This window comes from Megalops cyprinoides, chromosome 8, assembly GCF_013368585.1.
Source record: "Megalops cyprinoides isolate fMegCyp1 chromosome 8, fMegCyp1.pri, whole genome shotgun sequence".
Taxonomy (NCBI): domain Eukaryota; kingdom Metazoa; phylum Chordata; class Actinopteri; order Elopiformes; family Megalopidae; genus Megalops; species Megalops cyprinoides.
The window spans coordinates 36,076,104-36,103,524 of record NC_050590.1 but is presented as its reverse complement, the minus strand read 5'-3'; the positions used below and the strand labels follow the sequence as shown (position 1 = coordinate 36,103,524).

General features: G+C 42.5%; 1 protein-coding gene and 1 pseudogene across 2 annotated transcripts in view; both read left to right on the top strand.

Moving 5' to 3' along the window:
• The window catches only part of cep152 (centrosomal protein 152), a 28,530-nt gene extending 23,869 nt beyond the window's left edge, over positions 1-4,661 (top strand). For both annotated transcript variants that reach the window (XM_036535258.1, XM_036535256.1), the window contains exons 23-27: positions 2,302-2,389; positions 2,600-2,685; positions 2,868-3,024; positions 3,134-3,240; positions 3,473-4,661. In XM_036535258.1, the coding sequence (XP_036391151.1) occupies positions 2,302-2,389; positions 2,600-2,685; positions 2,868-3,024; positions 3,134-3,240; positions 3,473-4,386 (1,352 nt within the window). In that variant the 3' untranslated portion in view covers positions 4,387-4,661. The remainder of the gene's footprint in view (positions 1-2,301; positions 2,390-2,599; positions 2,686-2,867; positions 3,025-3,133; positions 3,241-3,472) is intronic.
• Positions 4,662-13,741: 9,080 nt separating this feature from the next.
• LOC118781675 overlaps positions 13,742-27,421 on the top strand; it is a 31,696-nt pseudogene continuing 18,016 nt past the window's right edge.

Below are 27,421 nucleotides of genomic sequence, written 5' to 3'. Positions count from 1 at the left end.
GAACTTCTGGATGTAGCAGTTGCTGGTGTTCTGGCAGAAGGAAGGGAGAGAGCACCGTACCCTGAGGGGCACCTGTGCTACAGGCCACCACATCAGACACACAGTCGCGGAGTCTCACATACTGTGGTCTGTTGGTGAGGTAGTCAATGGTCCATGTAGTCAGGTGGCGATCAACTCCTGCTCCCTCCAGCTTTGCCCTCAGTAGTGCAGGCTGAATGGTGTTGAAAGCACTGGAGAAGTCAAAGAACATGACTCTCACAGTGCTCTCCAGGTGAAGCAGTGATCTGTGGAGGAGGTAGATAACTGCATCCTCTACCCTGATACCAGGCCGGTAGGCGAACTGTAAGGGGTCCAGCGCCGAGCTCACCAGGGGTCGCAGGTGATGCAGGATGATCCTCTCCAACATCTTCATCAGGTGGGAGGTCAGGGCAACAGGCCTGAAGTGGTTCGGCTCCTTAGGGCGCGCCACCTTAGGCACTGGAGCCACACAGGCGGTCTTCCACAGGGCCGGGACTTTCTCCAGACTAAGGCTCAAGTTGAACATGTACCTGACCACACCACAGAGCTGATCCGCACAGTCTTTGAGCAGTCTGGGGCTGATTCCATCCGGGCTGGATGCCGGCCGGGCTGATTTGATTCTGTTTTCAACAGAATCAAATCTGTTGAAAAACAGATTCAGTTCATTTGCCCAGTCCTTAACTCCGATGGGTTGATCTCCCCCCTCTCCTTTTCCATGCCCAGATATGTTTATCAGTCCTCTCCAAACATCCCTGATGTTGTTCTGTTCCAGCCGCTCCTCCAGTTTCCTCCTGTAGCTGTCCTTCCCCTTCCTGATGACCTGTCTGAGCTTCCTCTGGACCCTCCTCAGCTGCTCTCTGTCACCCAATCTAAAAGCTCTCTTCTTTTCATTCAGTAGAGCTTTTATCTCGGAGGTCACCCAGGGTTTATTGTTGGGAAAACACCGCACCTTCTTGGAAGGCACAGCGTTCTCCACACAGAAACTGATATAGTCCGTGATACAGTGAGTCAGGCTGTCAATGTTCTCCCCATGAGGACTGCAGAGTGCTTCCCAGTCTGTTGTTTCAAAACAGTCCCTCAGTCTTTCCCTGCCTCATCAGACCACTCCCTCACAGACCTTTTCACAGGTGGTTGTTTATTCACAAGGGGGTGTAGTAAGGAAGCCGACAGACAAGGTTGTGTCTGAGCGACCCAGTGGGGGGAGGGGGGTTGAGGTGTATGCATCCTTGATGTTTGCATACAGTAAGTTCAAAGTTTTATTGTCCCTGGTGTAGCATTTCATGTACTGGGTAAAATCTAGGAGAGTTGAGGACAGAGAAGCGTGGTTAATGTCACCGGAGATGACAAGGAGAGATTGGGGGTGCCTTGTCTGAAGCTGAGAGACGACAGAGTGAATGAGCTCACAGGCTGCAGCAGCATCGGCAGAGGGGGGGATGTACGCAGTTATCACAATGATATGCGAGAATTCCCTCAGGCGGTAATGTGGCCGAATGCTAACAGCTAGCAGTTCAAAGTCTCTAGTGCAGCGTTGTTCTTTAACACTAACGTGTCCCGGGTTGCACCATCTCTCGTTAATAAACATAGCAATACCCCCGCCCTTCCTCTTACCACTCTCCATTGCTTTCCTGTCTGCCCGCACGAGTTGAAAGCCATCCAGGGCAATCAGAGAGTCGGGAGAAAGTTCATTTAACCACGTCTCGGTAAAGCACATGAGACAGCACTCACGGTACTCTCTCTGCAGCCGCGTAGGCACCGTTAGCTCCTCGATCTTGTTAGGGAGAGATCTTACGTTCCCCGTAATGACAGACGGTATACATGGTTTATATCATCTTTTCCACTCCCAACGCTTTTCTCCAGCTCTGCAGCCTCTCCTCCTTCTCTGTATCTCCGCGGGGATCGCCGGTCTCTCCGCGCAGAGAAGTCGTGTGTGGCTCAGAGCTAACAGCTGAACATGAGTGTAAACAATGGAGCCGTGGTTGAATGGCTCCCCCGACGCCGTGTCCAAAAGTCCGTAGAAGAGCAAGAGATAAACTGCGATTGTCACCAAATGTACATCTATAATTACATTCTTGCTAAATGTACCAGTGTGTAAAAATAAATTACACAAAGTGAAACCAAAAACACACCAAGAACTAAAGAAAAAAGTAGAAAAGAATACGGAGCTGCCGTAACAGGCTGCCACTCACGCTGTGCCGGAAGCAACAAGCCCTACAACAAGCTCTAGCCTTGCCTGTCTCTGGGCCTCAAGTTTGGTTTTGGTTTTCTGAATGTTGTTTATTTCAGAGGAACATGAAGTGGCCATTCAAAAGGAGAAGGAGGAAAGCCAGAGGAAACTGGATGAAGTTCAAAGGTCCAGCCAGGAGACCTCTATGTATGTGACTGCTGCTTTTGCTTTTAAAACCTCTCACAGTAATAATCAATGAAATACTGTTTTATTGTCTGAGAATACTTTAATGCAACACTGCTCTATTTCCCCTTCTGTCTCTGGCTAGTATGTTATGTGCTTAATAGTTGAATATGACTGCTGAAATATAGATGAATCATCAGTTACTGTAAGAAGGTATGGTTTTTCCCCTTGCAGGGCTTGCGGAGATAGCCAACAGTGCCTTCAGGCTGGCCTAGCGGAAATGAAGGAACAGTACATGAGAGCTGTGGGAAAGATCAGAGGTTAGTCACTTTTTTACCTTTAGCCAGATTTCTTCTGAAATGGCTTTATGAGCTCACAGTGGCAAAGACACGGAGTAAAAAGCAGTCTTCTGGCATGGTCTTGGAACGTGCTGAAATGGAGCAGGGCCAAGGTGGGTGTCACATATGAGTCCCAGAGGTGTGCTTTTGTTGTCATGGGGCAGGTGACATGCTGCAGTACCTCCATGAGAGCAAGGAGAGGGCAGCGAACATGATCCGGAGAGAGGTGCTGCGGGAGCGGCAAGACACAGCCCGCAGGATGCGCCAGTACTACCTCAGCTGCCTACAGGAGCTGCTGGAGGACGGGGGCAAGAGCCAGGGGTGAGGCACACATTAAACCTGTCTCTCTCATACGCTCACCTGTACCTGTCATCTGCCCCTCTTCCTTTCCTTACCTACGCACTCCTCTTGCCACCCCTGTATCTTGCAGGGCAGAGAAGAAAATCATCAACGCAGCAAGAAAGCTGGCAGCTATGGCCAAAGTGCTGGAGACACCAGTATCCAAGAGGAAAGAGGGAAAGAGTCGCGCCATTCACAGTAAGAGCTTTTTTCTTCTTACTTCTCTGAAGAGTTTCAAAATGAAAACCCAATTATTTTGACTCTAGGCCATGTGTTTTGATGGTGGTGGTTTAGGGAAGGTTATTCTTTCTCCAGATCCCCAAAGGGGATTGAAGAATCCTGTGTAAATCTAGCTCAGTAGCTTTATTCTAGTAGTCCTCAATGGTGAGGGCAGTATTTTCTTTCATAAACAGTGTTCATATTTGAACAGGTAGATCAAAGGCTGAGCCAGCCACTGCTGCTGACAGGCCTGTCAAAACTGTAAAGTCCACACCAGACCAGAGCCAGTCAAGTGGGTGTGAGGTTTCTCAGAGGAACCAATCAGAGAGGAGTTGGGAATCCACCGACAGTGATGACCGACCTGGAACAGGGGCTTCTGAGTATGACCCTAGGAGAGGTCCGATGGGGGTCACGACCATGGGCGACATGCTGCATCAGGATTCGAAGTTCAAGACGTGGAAAACACAAGAGGACGCAGGCTCCAAAACCCTGTCCACCCATGCACATCTCCTGCAGGGCTCCCCTGGTGGCAGGCCTGGTTGCCTCCCCTCACTGCACAGTGCCACCGAACACATCACCTGCAATGTCATGGCAGCCAACATAACCATGAGAACTGAGAGCAGGGAGCTTTTCCTTAAAGGAGGGGACTCTGACCAGTTGGAAGCCTGCTACACCACTGATTTCACCAGCAAGCCATTCCTCATTGAGGAGGCCCCTGTCAGGGACGAAGGCGGTCAGAGCAGCTGGAGTCTGGTCAGTGTTGGAAGAGGCCTTGACAGCAATTTCCCCAGCACAGAGCTGGTGAAAACATTCCCAAAACGCATCCCTCCAGCAACCTCCATTTTGGACACAGATGAGGACAACGACCTGCATAGTTTCAGGATCCCCGCTGTTGCTAATCCTGACTTTAATATCTACAAGGAAATTTCAAAAGCAGCATCCAACTCTAAGGCAAAACCTAGCCCTGCCCCCAGCAGCACTGGAACTGCTGGGCACAGAGAACCCACTCCAGGCTCAGAGGGGGACAGACTGTGCCAGTTCTACTCCAAGAGTCTGTTCTCTAAACTCCAAACCTGTCAGCAAGACAGTGGCTTTAACAGCCCTCTGTCACTCCTGCACAAGTAAAGCACTTCTCTGATGAAGGCCTGGCACCAGTTGTGTGTGTGTGTGTGTGTGTGTGTGTATGTGGGTGGAGCGTGCGTACTTGAGTGCTGTTGCATAGGGCATGGGTTTCACTTTTCAGAGCAGCCTTAGGGACGATTCAGTCTGACATCTGTGTGTGTGCCTTTTTTGAATCAAATGCAGTGGATGTTTGTTCATGTTTGATTTTATTTAATCTGTGGTTTTAAAGATTTTTTTTATTTGATGCAGTTGTCTAAATTTTATACCCAGGCATAATATATGCAGCACATATGACTTAATTTATAAAATAAACCCTTATTTACCATTTTTGCCTTTGTGTTTTTTTTATCATATTTGTTTTGTGTAACTACCATGAAGAAAGACCAAACTTTTGAAACCAAAAAAGTTACAGTAATGCATTGAACACACACACACACACACGCCATTTAGTATCAGATTTGTCTCCCAGCCACTCTGGCTGAGTGGGAAATGGAGACACTAACAGCATGGGGTGGCTCTGTCCCTGGGATCAGAAAGGATTTGGAGGTCTGAAAACATCCTGCCGCCAGGTAGCAATGTCTTTATGCTGACCTGGGCTGCTGTTCGCTACTGCTTGCCCTTTTTTTAACGTTTGCTGTCTCGAGTGTATGATGCCCTTGGAAACCATCAAAGGCTCAGCTGTTCAGAGCAGGCTGGTGAGGGTGGCTCCATCCTTGACCAAAGGGAACAGGCCTGGGGTCAGATATCCCACCTGAATTGGGTCCCCACTAAGTCCACATGGTTTATTTGTTTCCATTTGGAACTTTTTAGATGTACTGAGGAATGTAGGTGTAATGGGCAGTCGTATGTATCTAAAATCATTTTCATGCACACAATATGACATCGCAAAGTAATATGTTAGACTAATAAGAATAATGGTATACACACATGCAGAACAGAAAATTTGCCGCTTTATTTACTAAAAGGACATTGGTAATGTTGGAATTGAGACAAAACCGCTTGAGATGCAATTTTTGAGGGTTATGGCAAAGCTACAGAAAAATGAGCAAAACATGCAACAATGACTTCACATGCAAATGCAAGAACAGTGTGTCTCTTAAAAATGTAGCAAGATCTTCTTAAACAAGGTAATATTTATAATGGATTTCAGATGGCCGGGCAAACTTTCCATCACTTCATGCCTTAAAACATGGCCATGGTGTACCAGTGGAACAAACATTTTCAGATATTCTAAGTACGGTCATGCTCAATTATTGGCAAATATATATTTTGAGGTAATTGATGGCGGTGCAGCTGTTTTCTGCTTGAATTAATTGGCAACAGCTGTTCCACATGCATTTCAGTGATTTGTTTTTGGTTGTCAATAAAGAACCAATCTAAATAAATTATCACTTATTTCCAGTCTTTGTAACTTGATGTGACATTTTTTAACATTCCTATGATGATCTAAAACAGACGTTAATAGTTATTAGCATCTTTTCTTTGTTTTTAATGTAAAATGTGACTTTGGAGTATGTAGTTTCCCTTACCCCTAATGTTTTTAATCCTAAGTGTATCATTACATTACATTATCAAGTGTCAGACCAGGCTCACAAGACTCCCATGCCAGTGAGTGTGAGCATAACACTATTCAAGCCCTACCACAAGTTAATTTGTGCACTATGACAAAAGCCAAATATACTACAAACCAGCAGTACCTAGAACACAAATTCATAATACATCATAATACTACACATGAAATGCAAGAAGTAGCAGGTATTAGGGGGTGGGGATAGAAGTGGAACCGAGATACAGTCTGAAGAGGTGGGGCTTCGGTCTGCATCGGAAGATGGCCAATAATTCCGCTGTCCTAACCCCCATGGGGAGTTCATTCTACCACTGAGGGACCAGTACAGACAGGGATCGTGACTGAGAAGAGTGACCCTGCTGGGTTGGGACAGTCAGTTGCCCTGTGGATGCAGAGGGCAGCAATCTTCAAGGAACATAGGGTTTGAAGAGGGATGAGAGGGACTGTCCCATTAACTTTCCTGTGTGCCAGCACCAAGGTTTTGAACTTGCTGCAAGCAATAGCAGGAAGTTAGTGAAGTGAGATGAGGAAGGGAGTAACTTTGTTATGTTTACGAAGATTGTAGACAAGTTGTGCAACTGCATTTTGGATTAGTTGTAGAGGTTTGATTGCACATGCAGGAAAGCAAGCAAAGAGGGAGTTGCACTCCAGGTGTGAGAGGACCAGGTCCTGAACTAAGAGCTGTGTTGAATATGTAGTGAAATAGGGGCGGATCCTTTGGATGCTATAGGGCATATGTGTCAAACTCAAGGCCCGCGGGCCACATCCGGCCCGGCGTACAATTTTATCCGGCCCTCGAAATCATTTTATATAGATTTACTATAATGGCCCGGCTATATGAAGCTCCTATAACACTCAAACTACAGATCCCACAATGCAGCGGTTCAGCTGCCTTGTCGGACGCAAGGCTACCTTGAAACATTCCCGCGTCAATCAAGTTAGCTAAGTGTCTGTTGCTGTACGCTACGCGATACTAGCCCCTCACAATGGCCAAGAGAAAAGTTGATTCTGAAAACAGAGCCTTTCAAAACCGATGGGAGGCTGAGTATATGTTTACTGACATTGCCGGTAAACCCGTGTGTCTTCTTTGTGGGGCTAATGTGGCCGTAATTAAGGAATATAATGTAAAACGGCACTACGAGACAAAACATCAGGATAAGCTAAAAAACCTGAATGCAGAGCAGAAGATACAGAAAGTAGAAGAATTAAAGAAGAATATGACATTCCAGCAGACGTTTTTCACCAGAGCAAAATCCCAAAGTGAAGCCGCTGTGAAAGCAAGTTTCATTGTGGCAGAGGAGATCGCCAATCCATCCTGAGAATCTCCACAACACAGGACCTCACACCAAACCTAAACGAACTTGTTGCCAAAAAAAGATGCCAAGCATCCAGCTCTGACAAAATGGCATAAGAGCAAAGAAAACTGAATGTTTTGATTTGTTGTTATTTTAACTTTTGGTGAAAAGCACAAATTTTATTTATATTTCCATTTTTTTTCATATTTTGAATTTGTATAATTTTGACAGGAGATATTTTTATGGCGAGCAAAGTATTTTGAGTTATTTAAAGTTTAAGTTTATTTATTCTGTAATAATATTCCTGTCTGTTTTTATTCATATTTATGTTCAAAAAACATTCAGTTTTAGTGTATTCAATAAATGTTTATCCTGTTCGGCCCGCGACCTAAAGTGTGGTTTGAGTTTTGGCCCCCTGTGCAATTGAGTTTGACACCCCTGCTATAGGGGAAGAATCTGCAAGTCCGACTCACAGGACAGCTGGCTATCAAGCATTACACCAAGAGTATTGACGGTGCTATTGGTTGTAAGGCTTGTAGAGTATAGGCTGAGGGAGAGGTCTTAAAATGGGGAGGACTTGGATGGGATGAAATGCATCTCAGTTTTATCCATCAGTAGTTCTCATAAATTGAGATGAAGTGGAGGAATGTAGTGGGCCCATGGATGAATTCACTTAAACATTGTTTTTTAGGCATTATCACATAGATATGACTATGGATGTTGCCTCTATAGAATATGTGAATATGCTATTGAACACCATTGCAGCAAATATGGCACTGCAATGTATTACTAAGTTACAGCTGCTGGGCTGTAGTGAAGGGTTTTATGTGACTGTAAAACCATCACTCAAAACGCGATGAGACAAGTGAACAAACTGTTTTCATCTTGAATGCATTGGCAGCCTGATTTATTGGTTTGTGTGTGAAAAGCCGGTGAAAGCATTTTATTGACAGACTTTGGCCATGGCCCTTATGCTTCAAAGAGATGCATTCTGGGCGAGTCCCTTGCCATCCCTCCTATGTTGCAAGAGAGCATTGTCAGATTTCAGTCAGCAGAGATGAGCACAGGGGATAGGTTTGTTGGAAAATCACAAAATGTCTCAAAAGGAAAGACGCTTTATTATACAACACTGAAGTTGTTTATGCTCTTTTATTTTAAAATAAAATAAAGGTTGACCATCACTTTAAACATTGTGTGTAAGATTGCTCTGCCATTTTCTGTGACATGTTATTTTCAGCAGGCCTTAAGTATTTTTATGCTAATGTTGCCTGAAAAGGGAAAAAAGAAAAAAAGAAACTAACTGGTTAAAAAGAAACTCACAAAACAGATTACAAAACAGTTACAACATGTAGTCACAATTTATACAGAAGACTTTTAAACAGAAGGCACTGAAGGGAAATGACCTTACTGACAGGGATGAGAGAGAGGACTGCAATGTCCCCGCTGCCATGGCCACACAGATCTCAGGTCAGCACAGCTCTAACAGACCCCTGCAAACACAGGGTAGCGGCCCTACCAATTGCATGCAACTCTGAAGGCTTGGAATTCCTCAACACACGCATAGCATGAACTCATTTCTGCCTCACCTAGGACAATCACCAAGAAAAACAATGACCTACAGTGTGATGTCATTGAAGGTCTCATTTTCTGAATACAAAGCCATACTTTGCAGCAGGCTTCTGCTTCGTAAGTGCTATTTATGTAAACCAGTTTCATTAAGTCACGTCTCCTCTAACAGGGCAGAAATTGGCACCCTTCCTCATGGTGGAGGCTGGTAATACACAGGGCACCCAACACTTGAGGCAGCCGACAGTTCTTATTTACAGAAGAATTAAATAGTCTGTCCACTTTGAAAATGAAGGCTGGCAGAACACTTTCTGCTTTACCAGATGTTGGGACTGTAGGACTGGGAACATTTCAGTAAAGACAACCACCTCTATTGATTTTATTTTGTCTGTCGTATTGTTGTTTTTATATTATTATTTTTATACACACACACACACACACACACACACATACACACACTAAACATTTACTTTCTTCATTGACTGAAAAAAGTGCTCTGAAAGCTGAACATAGTCCAGGTTGCACAGTTTAATTGATACATTTTCCTTGCCCTTTCTATCCCTTGCTTTTGCAAACAATGTCTTCTCCGAGGTGAAGTGTGACGGCAGAGTGAGAGCAGGAATAACTTAACTACAGCACATCATTAACGGCAGCCTAATGCCATTCCAAGACTTAAAAGAAACCCTTTCACTCAATCCAAGTCAATCCATCAAAAGCCTTAATACCACAGTACATACAACTCTATCCATATCTCCTCTGTACAACTTCCTCCATAAAATACCCAATCAAAAACATACTGTGTCTATGATATACCAAATATCCATCCCCACTGACAAGTGATCCTCAGATCTTACAGTTTTTCCCAATTGCTAACACACTATAACCAGTTCCCTCAGCAAGAAAACCTATAGCTATGCCTCATTTCTCAAAAGATACACACTATTTACATGTTTTCACACAGGTTTCTATGTGTAAAACACTTTCTGTGAAACTATGCAAAAGTGGCCAAATGAATCATTCACTGTACTATATGTTCATTCAGCAAACACATGCAACCAATACAATACACTCAAGTCATTATCATCTGAACTCAAAGAGCACACCTTTCCCCAGGTGTAAACACAAAGCCAATAAATTAGTGACACACCAATCAGAATCACAGGATCCCTATAAATAGGGCCATTTGTTTGCATGTGATCTTTGAACTTGAAGGGATGCCTTAGCTCCATGAGTATATCTTTGTTGATGAGGCAGGGTTTAACCTCACAACAAGGCACAGAAGGGGACGGAACATCATTGGTCACCGTGCCATTGTGAAGGTTCCTGGCCAGAGAGGAGGCAACGTGACTCTATGTGCTGCAATCAGTAATCAAGGGGTCCTCCACCGCCATGCCACTTTGGGTCCATATAACACCGCACATCTGCTTGAATTCCTAGGTCAACTTTACCAGCGACTTCAACAGGAAGGGGAACCAGGGCAACCACAGCAGTCCCAGTATGTTATCATCTGGGATAACGTTAGTTTCCATCAGGCTGCTCTGGTTCGCGCCTGGTTCAATAACCACTCCACATTCACAAATCTTTTTTACCTGCATGTTCCCCGTTCCTCAATGCAATAGGGGAATTTTTGTCAGCATGGCGGTGGAAGGTTTATGACAGTAACCCCTACACAAGAGAAAACCTCTTGATTTCCATAGAGGAGGCCTGTGGGGATGTGCCCATAGAAGCTATCCAAGGCTGGATTAGACATACCAGTGCATATTTCCTGCATTGCCTAGCCAGGGAAAACATCCTTTGTGATGTTGATGAAATTTTGTGGCTGGATCCAGACCAGAGAGGGGATGATGATGCAGAGTAGTTGTAATTAGATTTACAGTATGGAATTACATTTGTTTATCTTATGTATATATAAATATTTTTGTAGGTTTTTCAATTTTTTCTTTTTTTTTTTTTTCAAAATTATACTCTACCTACCCTATGTACCACTATTCCTTCCTTATGGTTTTCTGGAAATAAAGGGTTGGAAAATTTCTGCTCTCTTCATACAGTAATTTGTCAGTGTGACATTGCAAAGGTGTTGTATAGTATTGTTTTGAATGTCTCTTGATGGTGTCTTCCTGTACGGGTAATCTGTATGTCAGTAAAGTGATGTTACAAAGTTCAAAATAATGCAGATTCTCAAAATACTGATTGCAGAAGAAAAATTACATTTTGGTAAGTGTGTTTTGAATTAATCCCTCTAGTGTCTAAGAGGCAGTCATGTAGTATGTGCTTTTGATTGCTTGTGTGTTCTGTCTGAGGGCAAAGTTTGATTTCGACCGGAAAGTTAGCTGGTTGTACAGATGAGAATGACGTTTTGAGAATGTGTGTGTAGTTATGAGAAAATGGTGAATGGTTTCAGAAAATACAGCAATCGGGAAAAACTGTAATATTAACTCAGCAGATGAAAGCTACTGAAAAAAAATGCAGGAACTCATTCTCCATCAGTATAAACTCCAAACTCCAGCTCATTCAACTGAAAATACTACATGCCCAGAACATATTATACTTTGAGAAAATAATACCTAATGGGAATATCTGACACACATCTGACACACAAAACATGCGATCAATGCTCATACTCACCTGTTGATAGCTATATGCACTTCATGTGGCATTGTACCCCTGTCCATTCATTCTGGAATCAAGTAACTACTAGTGTATCTCAAATCCTGGGCAGCGACATCCCCCTCTCCCCCATCTGCATCCTTTATGACCTTCAGCCCATCCCAGTCCAAAGTACAAGTAACATCTCTGGTTATTGCCAAAAAACAATCCCACAGAACTGAAAAAATAATGTTAGTTAATAGTGATGTTATTATCACCCTAAATCTTTGGCATAATGTAATGATAAACACACATCTTATTTGAAAGACTCACTATGAGATCCACAAACAATCTACAAGACTTCAAAAATACCTGGGCACCCTTTTAAAAATATGTAAACACATGACCCTTCTCTCACCAATGCACTACTCCTCAAGTATACGCAAACATTCCTTTCCCTTTTTGTATTTATTTCCTTTTTCACCTTATTTGTTTCACCTTTTTCTTTTTGTTTTCTCTTTCCAGTTCCTTCATCTAGTTATCTATCCTCTCCGTCTGTTAATTGACACCAAAGCTCTAAGAAAAAAACTAGAGGTCGCAAGCCACCTCAAATGCTTCCAAGCCCCAAAGATTTAAAAAAGATACATAACAATTAATTCAATTCAATTTAATTCATTTTTATTTGTATCGCGCATTATAAACACATTCGTTCAAACAAGGGCGCTTCGATTCTTACAAAACTAATTCGTGAAAGTATTCACATTGCTCACAAAGCAGGAAACACCCTTTTATATCCAACTACGCGATGAAACATTTCCATTGCAGTGAATAACGTTAGAAACTTTGGAAACATAACATCTTGCTTAGCCTAATTAATTCAACCAGCTATACTAACAGGCTACACGAGGAGTATTGAAAAGAACAATGTACAACGTTATTTCACTTCGACAGTCAAAGTAAGATTCGTTCAAACACGTAAACAAGTATTGCTAGCAAGCTAGGCGAGTGACTCAGCAAAACATTAGCAAGCTAGCTAGCTAGCAACGAATTCGCTACCTAGCTATATAAAAAAGCTGCGCGAGCAATAGAACGATGTAAAAAAAGAACGATGTAATCGTTGGTAAAAGTGCAGAAACATTAACCTAGCTAGCTTGCTAGATGCGCGCAGAATGTTAATACAACAATGAGATGATTTTAGAAACAAGGATGACAACATATTCACCGTCCTACGATACTAGCATGCTACACTACACTGCTAGCATGCTACAATAAGCTTGCTGGTTAAGTCGCTAAGACGGTGATGAAATAACGTTGTATCTGTAAATGAAAACGTAGTTGACCAGCAAGTTTGTAAGTAGTTAGCTAGCGTGTGTTAATATTTGTTAGAAGAATGACAATACAGTAATCGTTCATTTCACCTTTCTGTAAAAATGCAATCGTTTACACATTAGTTAGCTACAAGGCAGCGCAATGAGCCGCTAAGCCGGTGATATTACGAATTGCAAAGTGTATTGAGGACAGGAATGTAATCGTTTGTAAAGTACATTGACGTGAACGTAAGTACTTAGCTCATTTGAATACCAAACTTGAGACTGGTAGCATAAAAACCCTAAATTTCATAAGGTTCCTGTATGCCTGCTTGCACCGCCATCTTGTTTTGTCCAGTCTTGTATAAGTTTCTTTACAAAGCACTCATTGGCGCCTCTCATGGAAGACTGCAGTACTGCAAGTCCTGCATTAGACTCCCATTATATTTTGAGATCATATTTTATAGAATTTTTTATAGAGAGGGGCTTCGCCCCCCACATCTGCAAACTTTATGACAGAATTGCATACACATATGCCACAAACCTACCGAGTCTGGTGTGAATAGCTGTTACCGTTTAGGAGTTATAGCCGTGGGAAAAATGTGTTTTCATCGTTTTGGGGTCAGGTGGGGTTTAGACCCAGGTAACGTCCAAATTATAGCAGATATCCACAAACCCCGTGCAATTTGATTAATAGACCCTTTGGGCTACATCCAGGACCATTTTTCACATTCCCAAGACTTACGGACTAGGAGGCTTATCGCTTAGAAAAACCCCCTAAAAAAAGGGTTTTTTTGTAAATATCGGGGTGAGGGGGCCTTCGGCATAATAGCATAATAACCTGGTCAATATGCATGCACTTTTGGAACCTTGCCATGACACAACTACAGAACATATCTACTGTTATTGGAGAACCCTGAAATCCCTCTATATAGCTTGAACCACTAACTCAGTGTCACACTGTAACTGTCAGTGTCACTTTGTCTTTGTGTATGTGAGTGTGTCTATACTTCAGTCTTCTGTATGTCCCTACGTAAATGGCTGATAACAAACTAGGCTTTGTCAGGTGAGTGAACATTGCTGTAAGTATCACCCTTAAAAAAAACTTGTTAGTGATTGTGACAGTTAGGTTTGTCAGGATCCAACAGAAATATTTAATTTATTTAGCCTAATCGCTTAAACTGTTTCCAGCTCCAGTCTGGATGCCTGAGGGTAGCTGCCTACTTTGGTAAATCTCTGTGTTGCCTGTTATGTTCAGTCAGGGCACACTGTAATTTTAAGATGTTAGGCTATTGTAACACAACAGCACAGCTCCAAGTGGGTTGTTCCTCATACATGGCCACTTGCCTTCTAAAAAAGACACATAATAAAGCTCTTTGTCCACACATGGACTGTATAAAATAAAGCACAACAGGGTAGTGTGATTTCATTCTGAGGAAAAGCCAGCACCAGAAAATGACATGTTGGTGTACGTGGGGGCAGCCGTGTGGTATAGTAGTAAGGAGCAGTGCTTGTTCATAAAAGGTTCAATTTTCCACAGGGGTACTGTGTTGTACCCCTGGGAAAGACACTAAACCCACAATTGCCTCAGCAAATATCCAGCTGTAATAATGGTAATAACGGATGAAAGTGGAATGTATATAAGCTGCTCTAGACAGGAGTGTCTGCTAAGTGATTGTAATGTCATGTATTTTTTCTCCATTCACACTCACTTGAAGCTCTGAGGGTCTACACACAAATTTGTTATTCACACATTATAGCATAGGGTCATGGTCAGCAGATACTTCTCTAGTGTGCTTGCTTGTTCTAGGCATGACAGCACTAGAACAGGCCAATCCAGTTTGTCAGACAGTGTGTTGTGGGCCAAGGTTTTGAACACATCCCAGGAGGATATGGGCTCATATCCCACGAGGATCAGCAGTGTGGCTGTTGTTTCAGATTGTGTAGGTTATTCCGAGATACAGGCGGATCTAACCACTTTCCCCATGTTTAGGGCAGGACCAATCCCACAGCATTGGCTGTATTAATACGCATTCCCACAAAGTGTGAGTCCTCATGGCCCTGAAAACAAGTCTGATTCTCTTTCTTCCCTTCCAGCTGGGAAAAGTAGGTCAGTTCCACCACCACTAAATATCTCTGAAAATCTGTATTTGCAACAGAGCCAGGACACTTAAGTTCACTTAATGCTCCTTTGATGCCATGGCGGTGTTTTACGCAGAGAGATTTAATGATGTTCAAGTACTTGAAGATTTGAAATGATAGAAGTGTCAGTTACCTCCTGTGTACCCCCTCAATGTTTATAATTATGGTAAGCCAGCAATAATGGACAATGAACGATTGGATTACTAAATAAAAATATCTTTCACATGTTTGTAAGGATGAGGGAGCAGAGTCATCATTATGAGAAGCCGTTTAGGCCAAAATTGAATACTTCACTTGTACATACATGCATACTGTCATGCATATACATAGGCCCTACATATATACATGCATATACATACATACATGCATACACACACATATATATACAGGGTTGGGAGGGTTACTTTTAATATGTATTCCACTATTCCACATTCCAGATTACAGAATACTTGCCCTAAAATGTAATTTGTAACTTATTCTGTTAGATTACTCAAGGTAGGTAACGTAACCTAAATACTTTGGATTACTTTCTGAACAGTTTTTTAAACAATGTTCATCCGAATAAGGCTCTGAACGGTTATTGTTAGAATGTTCACTTAGCATTGTTGTGGCTAACATTTTGGCACCCCCACATTAAGTCTTCATCGCAGTGTCTTCAGAATTGTAAATGTTAATTCAAAAACTGTACATTACACGAAAAGTTAGAAAAGCCACGAGCCCCCCTAAATACATTGTGAGTGAAAAAGTATCTTTCACTCACAATGTAACAATTTAATGTATAATATGCGTAGTTTAAAACTGTTGGAGTAATTGCAGTTTTGAACATGTGAAATTTCACTTGTTTTGTCACTGTATCTACTCATTAGCTAGTTAGCTTTAATACTATACCCACTAGCCTACTAGCTAGCTAATAGCTAATCCAGTGCAGCCAAACTATGTAAGATAGCTAGCTAGCGATCAATAACGAAATAACGAAAAAGAGGATTTACTTCAAGATGCTTCTTCAGGTGAGAGATCGACTCTTTTGAAGCTGATAGCAGTTTGGTTGATGGCAAACACAGCTTGCATTGTACTGTTATGTTGCGACCTTTGCCAAATTTGAAAGTAAAATGGTCCCGATATTTCCATGATATAAATGCATTGCGCTGGTTGCTTTCTGTCTCACTCTCCATTCTACTGTCTTGAGAGTCAGGCAGGCTGTGTGCTTTTTTCTTTTTTTTTTTCGTGAGGGGCAAATGGGAGATACACCCCAGAGTTGCCTATCATTGGACAGATTTGCATATCAGTATGCATTTGAGTGTAAGAATGCATGTGTCAGTGTTGACTATGTATGTATATGAGTGTGAGAATGTATGTATGTGTGTGTGTCAGAATATGTTTGTGCTTGAGTATGTATATATGAGTGTGCTTAGTATGTATGTATGTGTGGTTGAGTATGTATATATGTGAGTGCTGAGTATGTATGTATGTGTGTGGTTGAGTATGTATACATCCGGAAGGCACCATACTTCAACTGGAAGTTGCTATCATAGATACTGAAATGTAGATACCGTGTTTGCAATTTGACGTGCGTCTGCGTAGTCGCCATATTGGAACGGTCAAGATCCTCTAGTAAACAAATACAATGTGTATTGAGAGATGCAGACTTCTCTACAAACTCGATTGTAACTCGCTTAATTCTGAGCCAATTTTCATGAAATTTGGTTTGTTATAAACGTAAGAAATTGAACATGATACACAAAACAGCTCACAAAAGCTGAAATTCTAAATAATTTACACTTGATGTTGGCTATTCATAGATCGGAGCCTGCATGTCCCAGAGGAAGTTGTGGCTATTCAGAAGATTAATGTTTTAGCATAGAGCTGATTAGATCCGCCCCCAGTAACCTGATTTTAATTCCAATAAGTAACCAGTATCATGTTGAATTTCTCACGTTTATAACAAGCCAAATTTGCAAACAGGCAAAATCAGGTCAGAATTAAGCGAGTAAAAGTCAATTTTCAAGAACTTGGTATCTACGCTTCGATATCTATGGTAGCAGCTTCTGGTTAAAGTATGGTGCCTTCTGGATACATACATACTCAACCACACACATACATATATACTCAAGCACAAACATAAATACATTCTGACACACACATACATACATTCTCACACTCATATACATACATACTGAAATGCACACATACATACATACTGACATTCATATACCCTCATACTCATTTATATATATGTATGTGTGTGTATGTATGCATGTATGTATGCACGTGCATGCCTGTATATATGTATATGCATGTATATATGTAGGGCCTATGTACAGTATATGCATGCATGTGCAGGTGAAGTAGGCCTATTCAATTTTGGCCTAAACGGCTTCTCATACATCGTAGATGGTTGTGTTTAACCTGATTCTTTGGCTAACACTTCTGTGTCCTGTGTCTGTGTCTGTTCGTGTGAATTATGCGAATGAGAGTCGTGGCAGAAATCGAGAGCCAAGCCAAGGCACTTAAATGCAGAACCACTGTTTTTGAGGTTTGGAAAAGTCTTGGACAATGTAATTTTCTTATTTTCTCATTTTAATATTCAGTGTTACTTAAGTGTTTTATTAGCTACTGTAAGTGAAACATACGTGGGTCAATATTTTTCGGGAACATAAGATTTAGAAACTTTTTTCAATAAATGTCGTCATAATGCCTTCATTAAAATAAACAAATAAACAACTTTTGCATAAATAATCGTACAATGAGTAATGTTTCTTGTCACACACACAAATTTATTTATTTATTTATCATTTAGTTTTTTGAAGTGGGCATGAAACGCATACAAATATTTCTTGAGGTAAACTTGAAAAAGAACAAAACCGTCCCACAGTTCTCTCTCTCTCTCTCTCTCTCTCTCTCTCTCTCTCACACACACACACACACACACACACACACACACACACAAATTGCCTCTGCAGCCTCCTGATTCATAATGAGGATAGCGAGCCAGCGTTGATGTCTGTGATTAACACAGGGCCAGCAATGGCAGATGTGTGCAGCGCAGTTGTTCTTGCTCTCTGAGGTTTATGTTACTGATCCTCATGGATATGTGTTACCGCACCCTTTAATGCATGTGCAGAAAAGTCCCACTTTGCCATGCACTCATGGCTTACATAATTGCATGAAATCCTGACAAGTTGACTGTTGTCCGACCATTGTGTCATGTCCCACATGCGCAAATGGTAGTTGATGAAGTTCCCAGCCGAGACAAAACGATAGTGGAATGTTTTCTATACCTAACACGGTTAAATACCGCGGGTCAAGGGACATGCGATGTCTCACAACATAAATCAAAACATTTAGTGTTACTTCAAAAAAGCTCTTTAAACCTCATTAGGGAGTGCAAAACAACCCTGCTAATCCAGACCACTAATGAAAAAGTTGGGTCACTAAACTCACTAAGATATTTCAAGCAATTTCTGGGACATGTACTTTTATGAATCATGAAAATGTTTAAGCTGAAAAATAAGTACCATACCACTGAGATGCTGGAAATGTGGAGGGCCACCTTGATCTTTTCTACCTCCACTAGCGCTATATGGCTTGACCAAAGGTTGAAATCTGCTAATGTCAGTAGGCTACTATTGTGTTGTGTCAGACCTTTTGCAGAGCCCAACCCACATTTATTTTCATTAACAGCATAACAAATTTGATTAGCTACAGTGTTGCAGTGTTTGTGCTCAACATGTGTGAATGCACACACAGTGCACTAAAGGCGTTCTTTTTGTTAAATCGCCACAGGCTCAGAGTAAAGTGCTGCAATCTGCCTGACAGATTAGGTGTTTTGGGAAAACCCTAAAAAGTAAGTGGCTGTGAATTGTCCATCTCACAGATGAAGGGGTACTCTTCTTGTTGTGTTTGGCACATTACAATGGGTTGTCGCTGGCTCGCAGTGTGGATGGTAGAGTAACCAATTTAGACATCAATTTAGACAGTCTGTCCAGCTAATCTAGCCTCAAATGATCTGGTTTCACAGAATCCATCTCTTGAACTCACCAAAGGATCAAGAGAGGAATTAACACTCTAATGTCTAATGTTTGATTCCCAAAGTACCTTTTTCATACTCAAAAAGCTCAGCAAGTGACAGAGAAAGTTCATTACTTGTGCCATCCTGTGGTGGTGTTGCTCCTGGCCAGGGCCAGATGGACCTAGAGTCAGTGTTGTGCATGAACGTGTTAAAAGAGCGCAGTCATTGAACGTGCTCATTTTTTTGGTGAACGGTGAACTTGAACGTATCTGTTTGCAGCTAAAGAATGTGAACTTGAGCTCGTTCAGGTTTGCGCGAGATTTGGAATCCTTGGGTGTGTTAAAGTTACTGCTTGATGAATAACCATGGACGGCATTATTCCATACTTGAGATGCTTTTATTAGTGCAACTCATCAGATAGACAGCTCGACAGCTCACAACCAACTGCCCATATCATGTGTAACAATCGCTGCCCATGTAGACGTACACATAAAACAGTCCCTGGAGCAGCTCATTTAAAAAATGGAAGAAACAAACTGGGACTGTGAACTTGTTCAGAGTTCAAAATTGTGAACTATGAATGTGAATTTGTTCATTTTAATCTGTGTGAACTGAACTTTGAGCTAGCTCTTAAGTGTGAACTTGCACAACACTGCCGAGCGTTTCCCTCCACACTGTTTAGCACTTCTTTTAAAAAAAAAGGCATAATCCACAGAGTCTGATGCAATTAGATTTATTGTATATAATTCATAACATACCATAAACCAGGCTGGTCCGCATGGAGCAACTCACACCCTCACTCCCTCATTCATTCTGCCCCACCATCTGCATACACTTCTCTTTTATGCTTTTCCCCTAGCTCCTCCTGTTGTGGAGCTTAAACTCAAACCCCTCCTTCATTTCCAGACTCCACCTTCTCCTGTACACCATTGTTTCCCATTCTGGCATTGTTCCCACTCCATATCTGTCTTGGCTATACACCATTATTTCCAAGGCCACCCTCTTCTTGTATATAAAAACATGCATCTGTCTTGGCTTTACACCAGTATTTCCAAGGCTGCAAACTGCTGATAAAAAATATAACTAATTATCTACTTTAACCTAAAAATAATCCACTCCGCTTTAACCTAAAATAACCCACTGGAAACGCTTATGAACTGCATGTCTACTGCCAATGTTTATGAATATATATGCTATATATTGCTTTTCCACCACATTTCCCCCCTTTGTAACTGGATAGTCACACTGGCCAACTATCCCTCTTGTCTGTTGTCAGACTTCATCTAGCCAGGCAGCAAGACGCTGCCACAGGGCATCTGCGATTATCAAGACAATGACTATCGCTCAGAGGGAGGTCTAACAGCAGAGCAGAGAATGGTGTGGAAAACATCCCCTCCCCAATATACGGGGAGTGGGTAAAATCCGCCCCGTGCTCCTGTCCCTACACAACATCATCATTGTTACATGGTGAAACATGGTGAGTAAAAAAACACAAAACATGATCAGTAAGCATAACATGCATTACAACGGGTTAAGTGGATACAATAACATAAAATACAGGCAGGCAGCCCTCATCGACTCGCCGATGGGGAGAACAACCCAGCAGACTCCCTAATCGGGCTTTCTGCCACTTACATACGCCACTAGTAAACTGATTTGCCCAGCAGTCGCTGTCCAGGATTCCTCCAGCATCGTGGCTAGGTGCAAGCTGCTTCACAGAATGCCGCCAGGGCACGCCCCCAGTGCATTTAGGGCACACGTTGTGCTGTGCCTTGTGGCCCCCCTTCCACATGGATGACGGCTGTAGTTATAGTGGTCTACAGTTCCCTCTCACCCGCCACCTGGATCCTGGTTGGCTTTTGCCAGAGTCCCCCTGTGACAACGACAACTGGGCTGTCCTCTAACTCTTCTTACATACTATAGTTGCATCAGTTAAATATGCCCTCTAAGCATGGTTACATCAGTAATGGGATCAGCCACAGTATAATCAAACATCATGCATTAGAAGCATAATCAGCCTTTATTATGGGATCACGCAAGCAGCCAAGCGGATTAATGTCATCTCTTCTTCCACGGTCTGGAATGGAGTTGTTGGACCAGTGGACAGAGGAGAGGTTGCTAGCACTTCACTCAGCCGTTGCTGGTCATAATTCTTCTTGGGCAGAGGTGCAGAAAATAATTATGTGTGGGTGTTTAACTATCTGCCCTAGGTTAGGGAGCATTAGCTCATGTGAATGTACGTCAGCTTCTATCTTCATGTGAGTGTATGATCAGTGTGTGTTGTGTCTTCAACCCAGGTGTTCTGCACACCGTAGAGGGCCATCACTGTGGAGAGGTTACTAGCGCTTACGATGCACAGTGATTCAGACTTTTCCCTCCAACATGGCAATCATTCCAAGGTATGGCACTTGAAGAAAGCATCAGCCACTTGGGTGCCTCCTTGCTCACCATTTTGCACTTATCCACTGTAACATCCTCTGGTACCTGTGGTGGGGAGCTGAAATAACTCTGAGACTTACTGGAAATTGGCCAGTCACAGTGGTCACCATCCTCTTAATCATAGATTGAATCAGCGGGATCACAGAGTACGAGGCAAATATCAACACCAACAGCATCAGGCCTACAACCATCCCTATCTTAACCAAGGTTGTCTTCCACAATGACAAATTCAACCAATCCCACCATGACCACCTCTTTGGTTCCCCCGCTGTGTTCATGACATGCTCCTCTCTCAACTTCTCCAATGCCTCCAGTGCTGTTGTTATATTACCCCCTTCTCCTGTGTGCATTGGGATAACCGTGCAACATTGCTCTCCAGTACGCTCACATACCCCTTGTTCCTCTGCCAACTTCGTGTCAAGAATAAATCTGTTCTGCAGTGTCATGATCAAGGTGGCATGCAATTGTTCTCTCACCCCTTTTAGTGCCTGGACGGTGTAATTAATAAATCTCTGCTGATTGTACCACAGATAGGTAACTCATTCTGCAGTCCTCTATGCCTGCAAGTGAGGCCGGTATGTTAACGATATGTTAGGATTATTTTTCATCAGACCACGTGTCTGCATGCTAATTAGCTGTCAAGTTCGCTAGCTAGCATCATTCCGTGCATTCCAAATGTTAACACCACGCCCGGGTGCGTGGATCTGCAACATTTATCCCTGTGATGGGATTAAACGAGACACAATCAAATTTGTGGCGTTGGCTTTCTCTCGCAGTTTATTCTGCTTTTCAACATGAATCATAAGAATGATTACTTCTTAATGAATGATGAATTCTCAAAAATGCAGTGTTCCAGACATAACTATTCACTTTACATGACAACCTGTCCATTTAAAACTGTAACTCATTCCCATAATGTCACAATGTGACTCTTCACACTGATATAGTTTTGAAAAGAGTACTGAGGTGAAACAATACATTTGCTATCAGTCTCAGATACAAATAACATGACTACTATAAAGCATAGAATGTATCAAAACCAATGAAATAGATTGTACCAAATCAATTGAACAATAATAAATCCATCTCCAATGTGCTTACTTTTAAATTAATTAAACTGCAATCAGATCATTTTCAGTGCAGTTACTTCTCATACTGTTAAGCTTTTTTAGGCATAAGATTAATGCATTCACTTCATTACGACATTTTTAGTAATCTTTATCACCATGCATAGCAATATCATCTTGACATAACCAAGCCTCCTAATCTGTTACAACTTCTACCATTTAAACTATTTACACAGCGCTAGATATGCATCTCAATTATCTTCTTTTACAGCGATATACACGTGAATTCCCTCTAACTCATGTAAACTCAATGGCCGGAGCTAGTCTCCCTGCCGTGGCGGCTAGTTTTAGCGCCATTATGAACTTTACAAGAACTCAGTTTTAAAGCTTGCTACATTGTTTTTTTCTCAACACAAATCGGATATAACTATTCAATACATCATTGATGTTTAAACCAACAACTTAGTTTAACAAAAATATGTATTTTAACAGACCTGTGATGGGATTAAACGAGACACAATCAAATTTGTTGCGTTGGCTTTCTCTCGCAGTTTATTCTGCGAGCAAGCCACCATCCATTTCCCTATCCCACCACTCTCAGAGCGCCCTCTACGGACCTGGATATTCATGTAAAAACACTATGCCAATGGATTACAGTGAAATCACAGATCATAATGACAATAACGACAACTGGCAAAATTATCACAGTCTTCGCTCTTGGACACCTTTTTAATGTGGTTTTATCAAATGTAAATTTTAGTAAATAAACCCAATAAAATGAATTTAATGAACTACGGTGTATGAGTCTTCCTTGTGTTATTATCTGTATGTGTTGTGTGTGAGGCAAGAATGTCGTGTACTAGCGCACCCCTCTACACAAAACATGTCATTCCCCACGTTCTGCTTGCTAGCTAGCTCTGATGATGTTGCTGCATGGAAATGGGAATGTATTTTATTGTTTTGCTTGCACAGATCCTGCAGTATTACAGACACCAGGGGTTTCTGAAGACATTTATGTGTTTGTTTTTGTCTCCTACTCCTTATGTATGTTAGGCCTACTCCTAGAGTTGCCACCTGTCCCAGTTTTGCCCGGATTGTCCTTTTTTTTGAGCGACTGTCCCGGAAAATTGATAATCTTTTCCGGGACACGAATTGTCCCAGATTTTTGCGAAAATGTATTTCTAATTTAGAATTTCATAGTTTCAAATAAAACCTCATTTGGTTTCCTTCTACTGCTATTCTGTTTTCTTCCTGGTTATGCTTATACACCCAATCCTGTGCCCGTAAACGGGCAAAAACGGGTAAAACACAACGACGATTGACCACGTCTATATTTTTATTTGATTGGTAGCGGAAATACGAAAGCTTACCTTATTGACTAGCAACTGCCCGGGATGTGGGTCTACTGCACGCATCCACATCCCCATCGTGAGTTCAGTTGCAGGATAGCAGTAGCGGAGCTTAGCAGTGTATACCACGGACTGCCTCATGGCCACAGCTACTTATCTATAGATTGTGACAATAAAGTAAGTGCGAAAAAGAGGTGAGAAATGTCAGTGTTAGGTTGTGCAAATTCATTAATTTAAATAGTTGTTTATAATCTATTATAATACATCTAATCATGTTTTCATTTCTAAAGGGACCTTTGGACCAGTGGCGGCTGGTGAGCTGGAAGCAGGGGAGGCTGAAACATTACCTTTAAATCTATCATTACTTTCAACCTGTTTCCCTTTATCCTCCTTGATTAACAATAAAACAAATAATTCACACAATAATCGACACCAATGCATAAATGGAGTAAATGATTATGCTCGCGAAACAGCGCTGACAGCCCTAATAGCTGCCAGCTTTTTTGTGTTACAAAATTCAAATTACAAAACGGAGCTAAATTTAGTTAGATCGACTTAAATTACTGAGAATAAACTTTTAGGATAGGTTGAGTGCAATGAACAATATCGTTTAGAACACAGACCTCACAAAAGCTGTGATGTGTCATGAGCATTTAATGTAATTTAAATCGATAAATGCCATCCTTGTTAATTAACCCTCCTGTTATGTTTCGGGTCAAATTGACCCGTTTCAAACTTTAAAAATACAGGAAAAATATTTTTAATAATTTTTGGACCATGAAATCTTTTCTGCTGGGCTTAATTAGTGTAATGAACATTTAAATGGAAAATGACTAATTTAACGTGTTTGCAACCCCCCCCTACATGTTTATATTACATTTACATTTATTCATTTGGCAGACGCTTTTATCCAAAGCGACTTACATAGGTTACAGTTCTTTACAATGTTATCCATTTATACAGCTGGATATCTACTGAGGCAACTGTGGGTTAAGTACCTTGCCCAAGGGTACAGCAGCAGTGTCCCAGCGGGGATCGAACCGGCAACCTTTCGGTTACGAGTCCTGCTCCTTAACCACTATGCTACACTGCCGCCTGTACACACATTACACACATACTGTTCGGGTCAGTTTGACCCGGCAGTGAGAATGGAGGCTACAAAGGGTAAAAATATCAAATTTAGACCAAAACTGATTTGTTTTCTTTTCAAATATGAGACACAGTGTGATTGCATAATCCCTCCTAATCACACACACACACACACACACACACACACACAGAATTTGTTCCTGGACCCCAACTGGCAGACGGGAGAGAGATAAGCTGGCAGCTATTAGGACAGTGTGGGACAAGTGGGTCGAGCGGCTGCCACTACTCTACAACCCAGGTCCTAATGTCACCGTGGATGAAAGGCTGGTGGCATCCAGAGGTCGCTGCCCCTTTAGGCAATACATGCCTCTAAAGCCAGCAAAATAGGGCATAAAGATCTGGGCAGCTTGTGATGCAAATTCAAGCTATGCATGAAACATGCAGGTTTACGGTTTACACTGGTAAGCCTATTGGAGGAACACCAGAGAGAAACCAGGGCACACGGGTGGTTCTTGACATGATCCAGGGTCTCAGGGGCCACAACATTACCTGTGTCAACTTTTTCACCTCCCACACCCTGGGTCAGGAGTTGCTGAAGCGGAAGCTTACAATGGTCGGAACTGTTAGGAAAAATAAACCAACTGCTGTCATTCAAGGACAGGGCCCCTTAATCTTCAAAGTTTGACTTTACAGACACCACAGCCCTGGTCTCTTACTGTCCCAAAAGAGGGAAGAATGTTGTGGTGATGAGCACGCTGCATAAGGATGCCAAGAGATGACCAGATACCTGAGATGATCCTGGATTACAGTGCCACCAAGGGAGGGGTGGAAAATCTTGACAAGGTGACTGGGTCCTACAGCTGCAAACGCATGACAGCGTGCTGGCCTTTGGCCATCTTTTATAACATTGTGGATGTGTCGGCCTACAATGCATTTGTCATCTGGACTGAGATCTTCCCAGATTGGAAAACTTCCAAGCTGTTCAAGAGACGGCTCTTCCTCGAGGAGCTTGGGACACCCCACATTGAGAGAAGGCAGCACCTGCCAGGAACCCCAGCAGCTGTGGCCGTGGTGAGGAGGATCCAGGAGGGGGACGCACTGACCCCACCAGTTCCGGAGGTAAGTGTGTGTGTGCGCGCATGTGTGTCAGGGGAGCAGGATGCGCAGAAAGACAAACTTCTATACTTCTGTATGTGGCGAGTACAAAGGGGGGGGGATTAAAAGTATGACCAGGGGGGCACCAACTACGCCACCCTGGGAATGCTACCCAGGGAAATATACACAGGGGTCAACACCAGTCCAATCAACCCTAAGAGGACATGCCAGACACACAGGTTCGCTCACTGAGAGAGGACAGAGACGCTGTTTCCAAAATACAACAATTTTATTTGTTCTTGCTACAGTACAAGTTAAAAATTTACTTCATTAAAAGAGTACATTAAAATGCCAATGCGGAGAGGGCCTCGGTCAGCCACGGGGAGGCAGACTACAGTAGTGTGTGTCCAGAAGTGAAATACTCACACAAGTGCTTCAAAGAAAAAAAAACAAAGGTGTACCTTCTGTGAACTCCAGTGCAACCTATAAGCAAACCATGCAGTGACGGGACCTCACCACCGAGTGCCTAGCCTCCCCCCCAGGAGAACCTCAGCACCTACTCAAGGGAAAGAAACAAAAACCAAATCAAAAACAGATCCAACATAATACAACCCAAGCAAAAACCAATCAGCTCACAGCCTTGTGTTTGCGGGAGTTGCCATTTCATAAAGTCAAGAATGTCGTTAGGGGAGTACACACAAAGTCAGACCCAGCTAGCCAAAGTAATTATCGTTACCCCTTTTTTAGGTACCGACAGTTGCTATCACCAGTACCGAAATACTAGTTGCGCCGACGAGAGTTCTCCCCCACGCACTCGCTGCGACACGGAGGAGATGAGCTGACAAACACACCAGCCCAATTGGGCTTAACCAATAAACACAACGAACACAAAACGACCCCACAGGCACATATGCGAGAATTGAGAAAATAATACGAACAAACGAGGAAAACAAAAATACACCAACCAACCCGCAAAGGCAATTTTTTTAAAGGACACACAGCCTAATAGCAACGAACACTAAAAAAAACAGGGGCAATATTCAGGGCATACGAACTAACGGAAGGCAAAGCAGCAGTGGCAGTCTTCCTGTTAAGACAACAACATTACTTACACCTGAGGTAAAAACGGGAGACGCCGGACAACTCATGGTACTGCTGCTCTAATGGCTACCTGTTGAAACTCATAAAATTATAATTTTACCTGCCTGATGAGCTTGGCTGCTCCTATGGAGGGAGGCAATGAACTGGGGTGGGAAAAGGAGAAACAGCCACGGCAAAACTCTTCAAACCCAGCAGGGAACGAGGATGCCAGCAACCACCTGTTGAGCGCAGTATATTGGTTACCGTGGAAGTAATGGAAGCTTGCCCACAACACCCAATCGACAAACACAATCAAGGTAGAAACCTACCTCAGATCAGGAATATTATGGCACACGGAAACAAAAGGTATGCAGAGGAGCAGTTCAGCTCCGTGCATCTTACCTGGCCTATATATATACCTGCCTTGTGTGGCAAGTTAATTGTTTG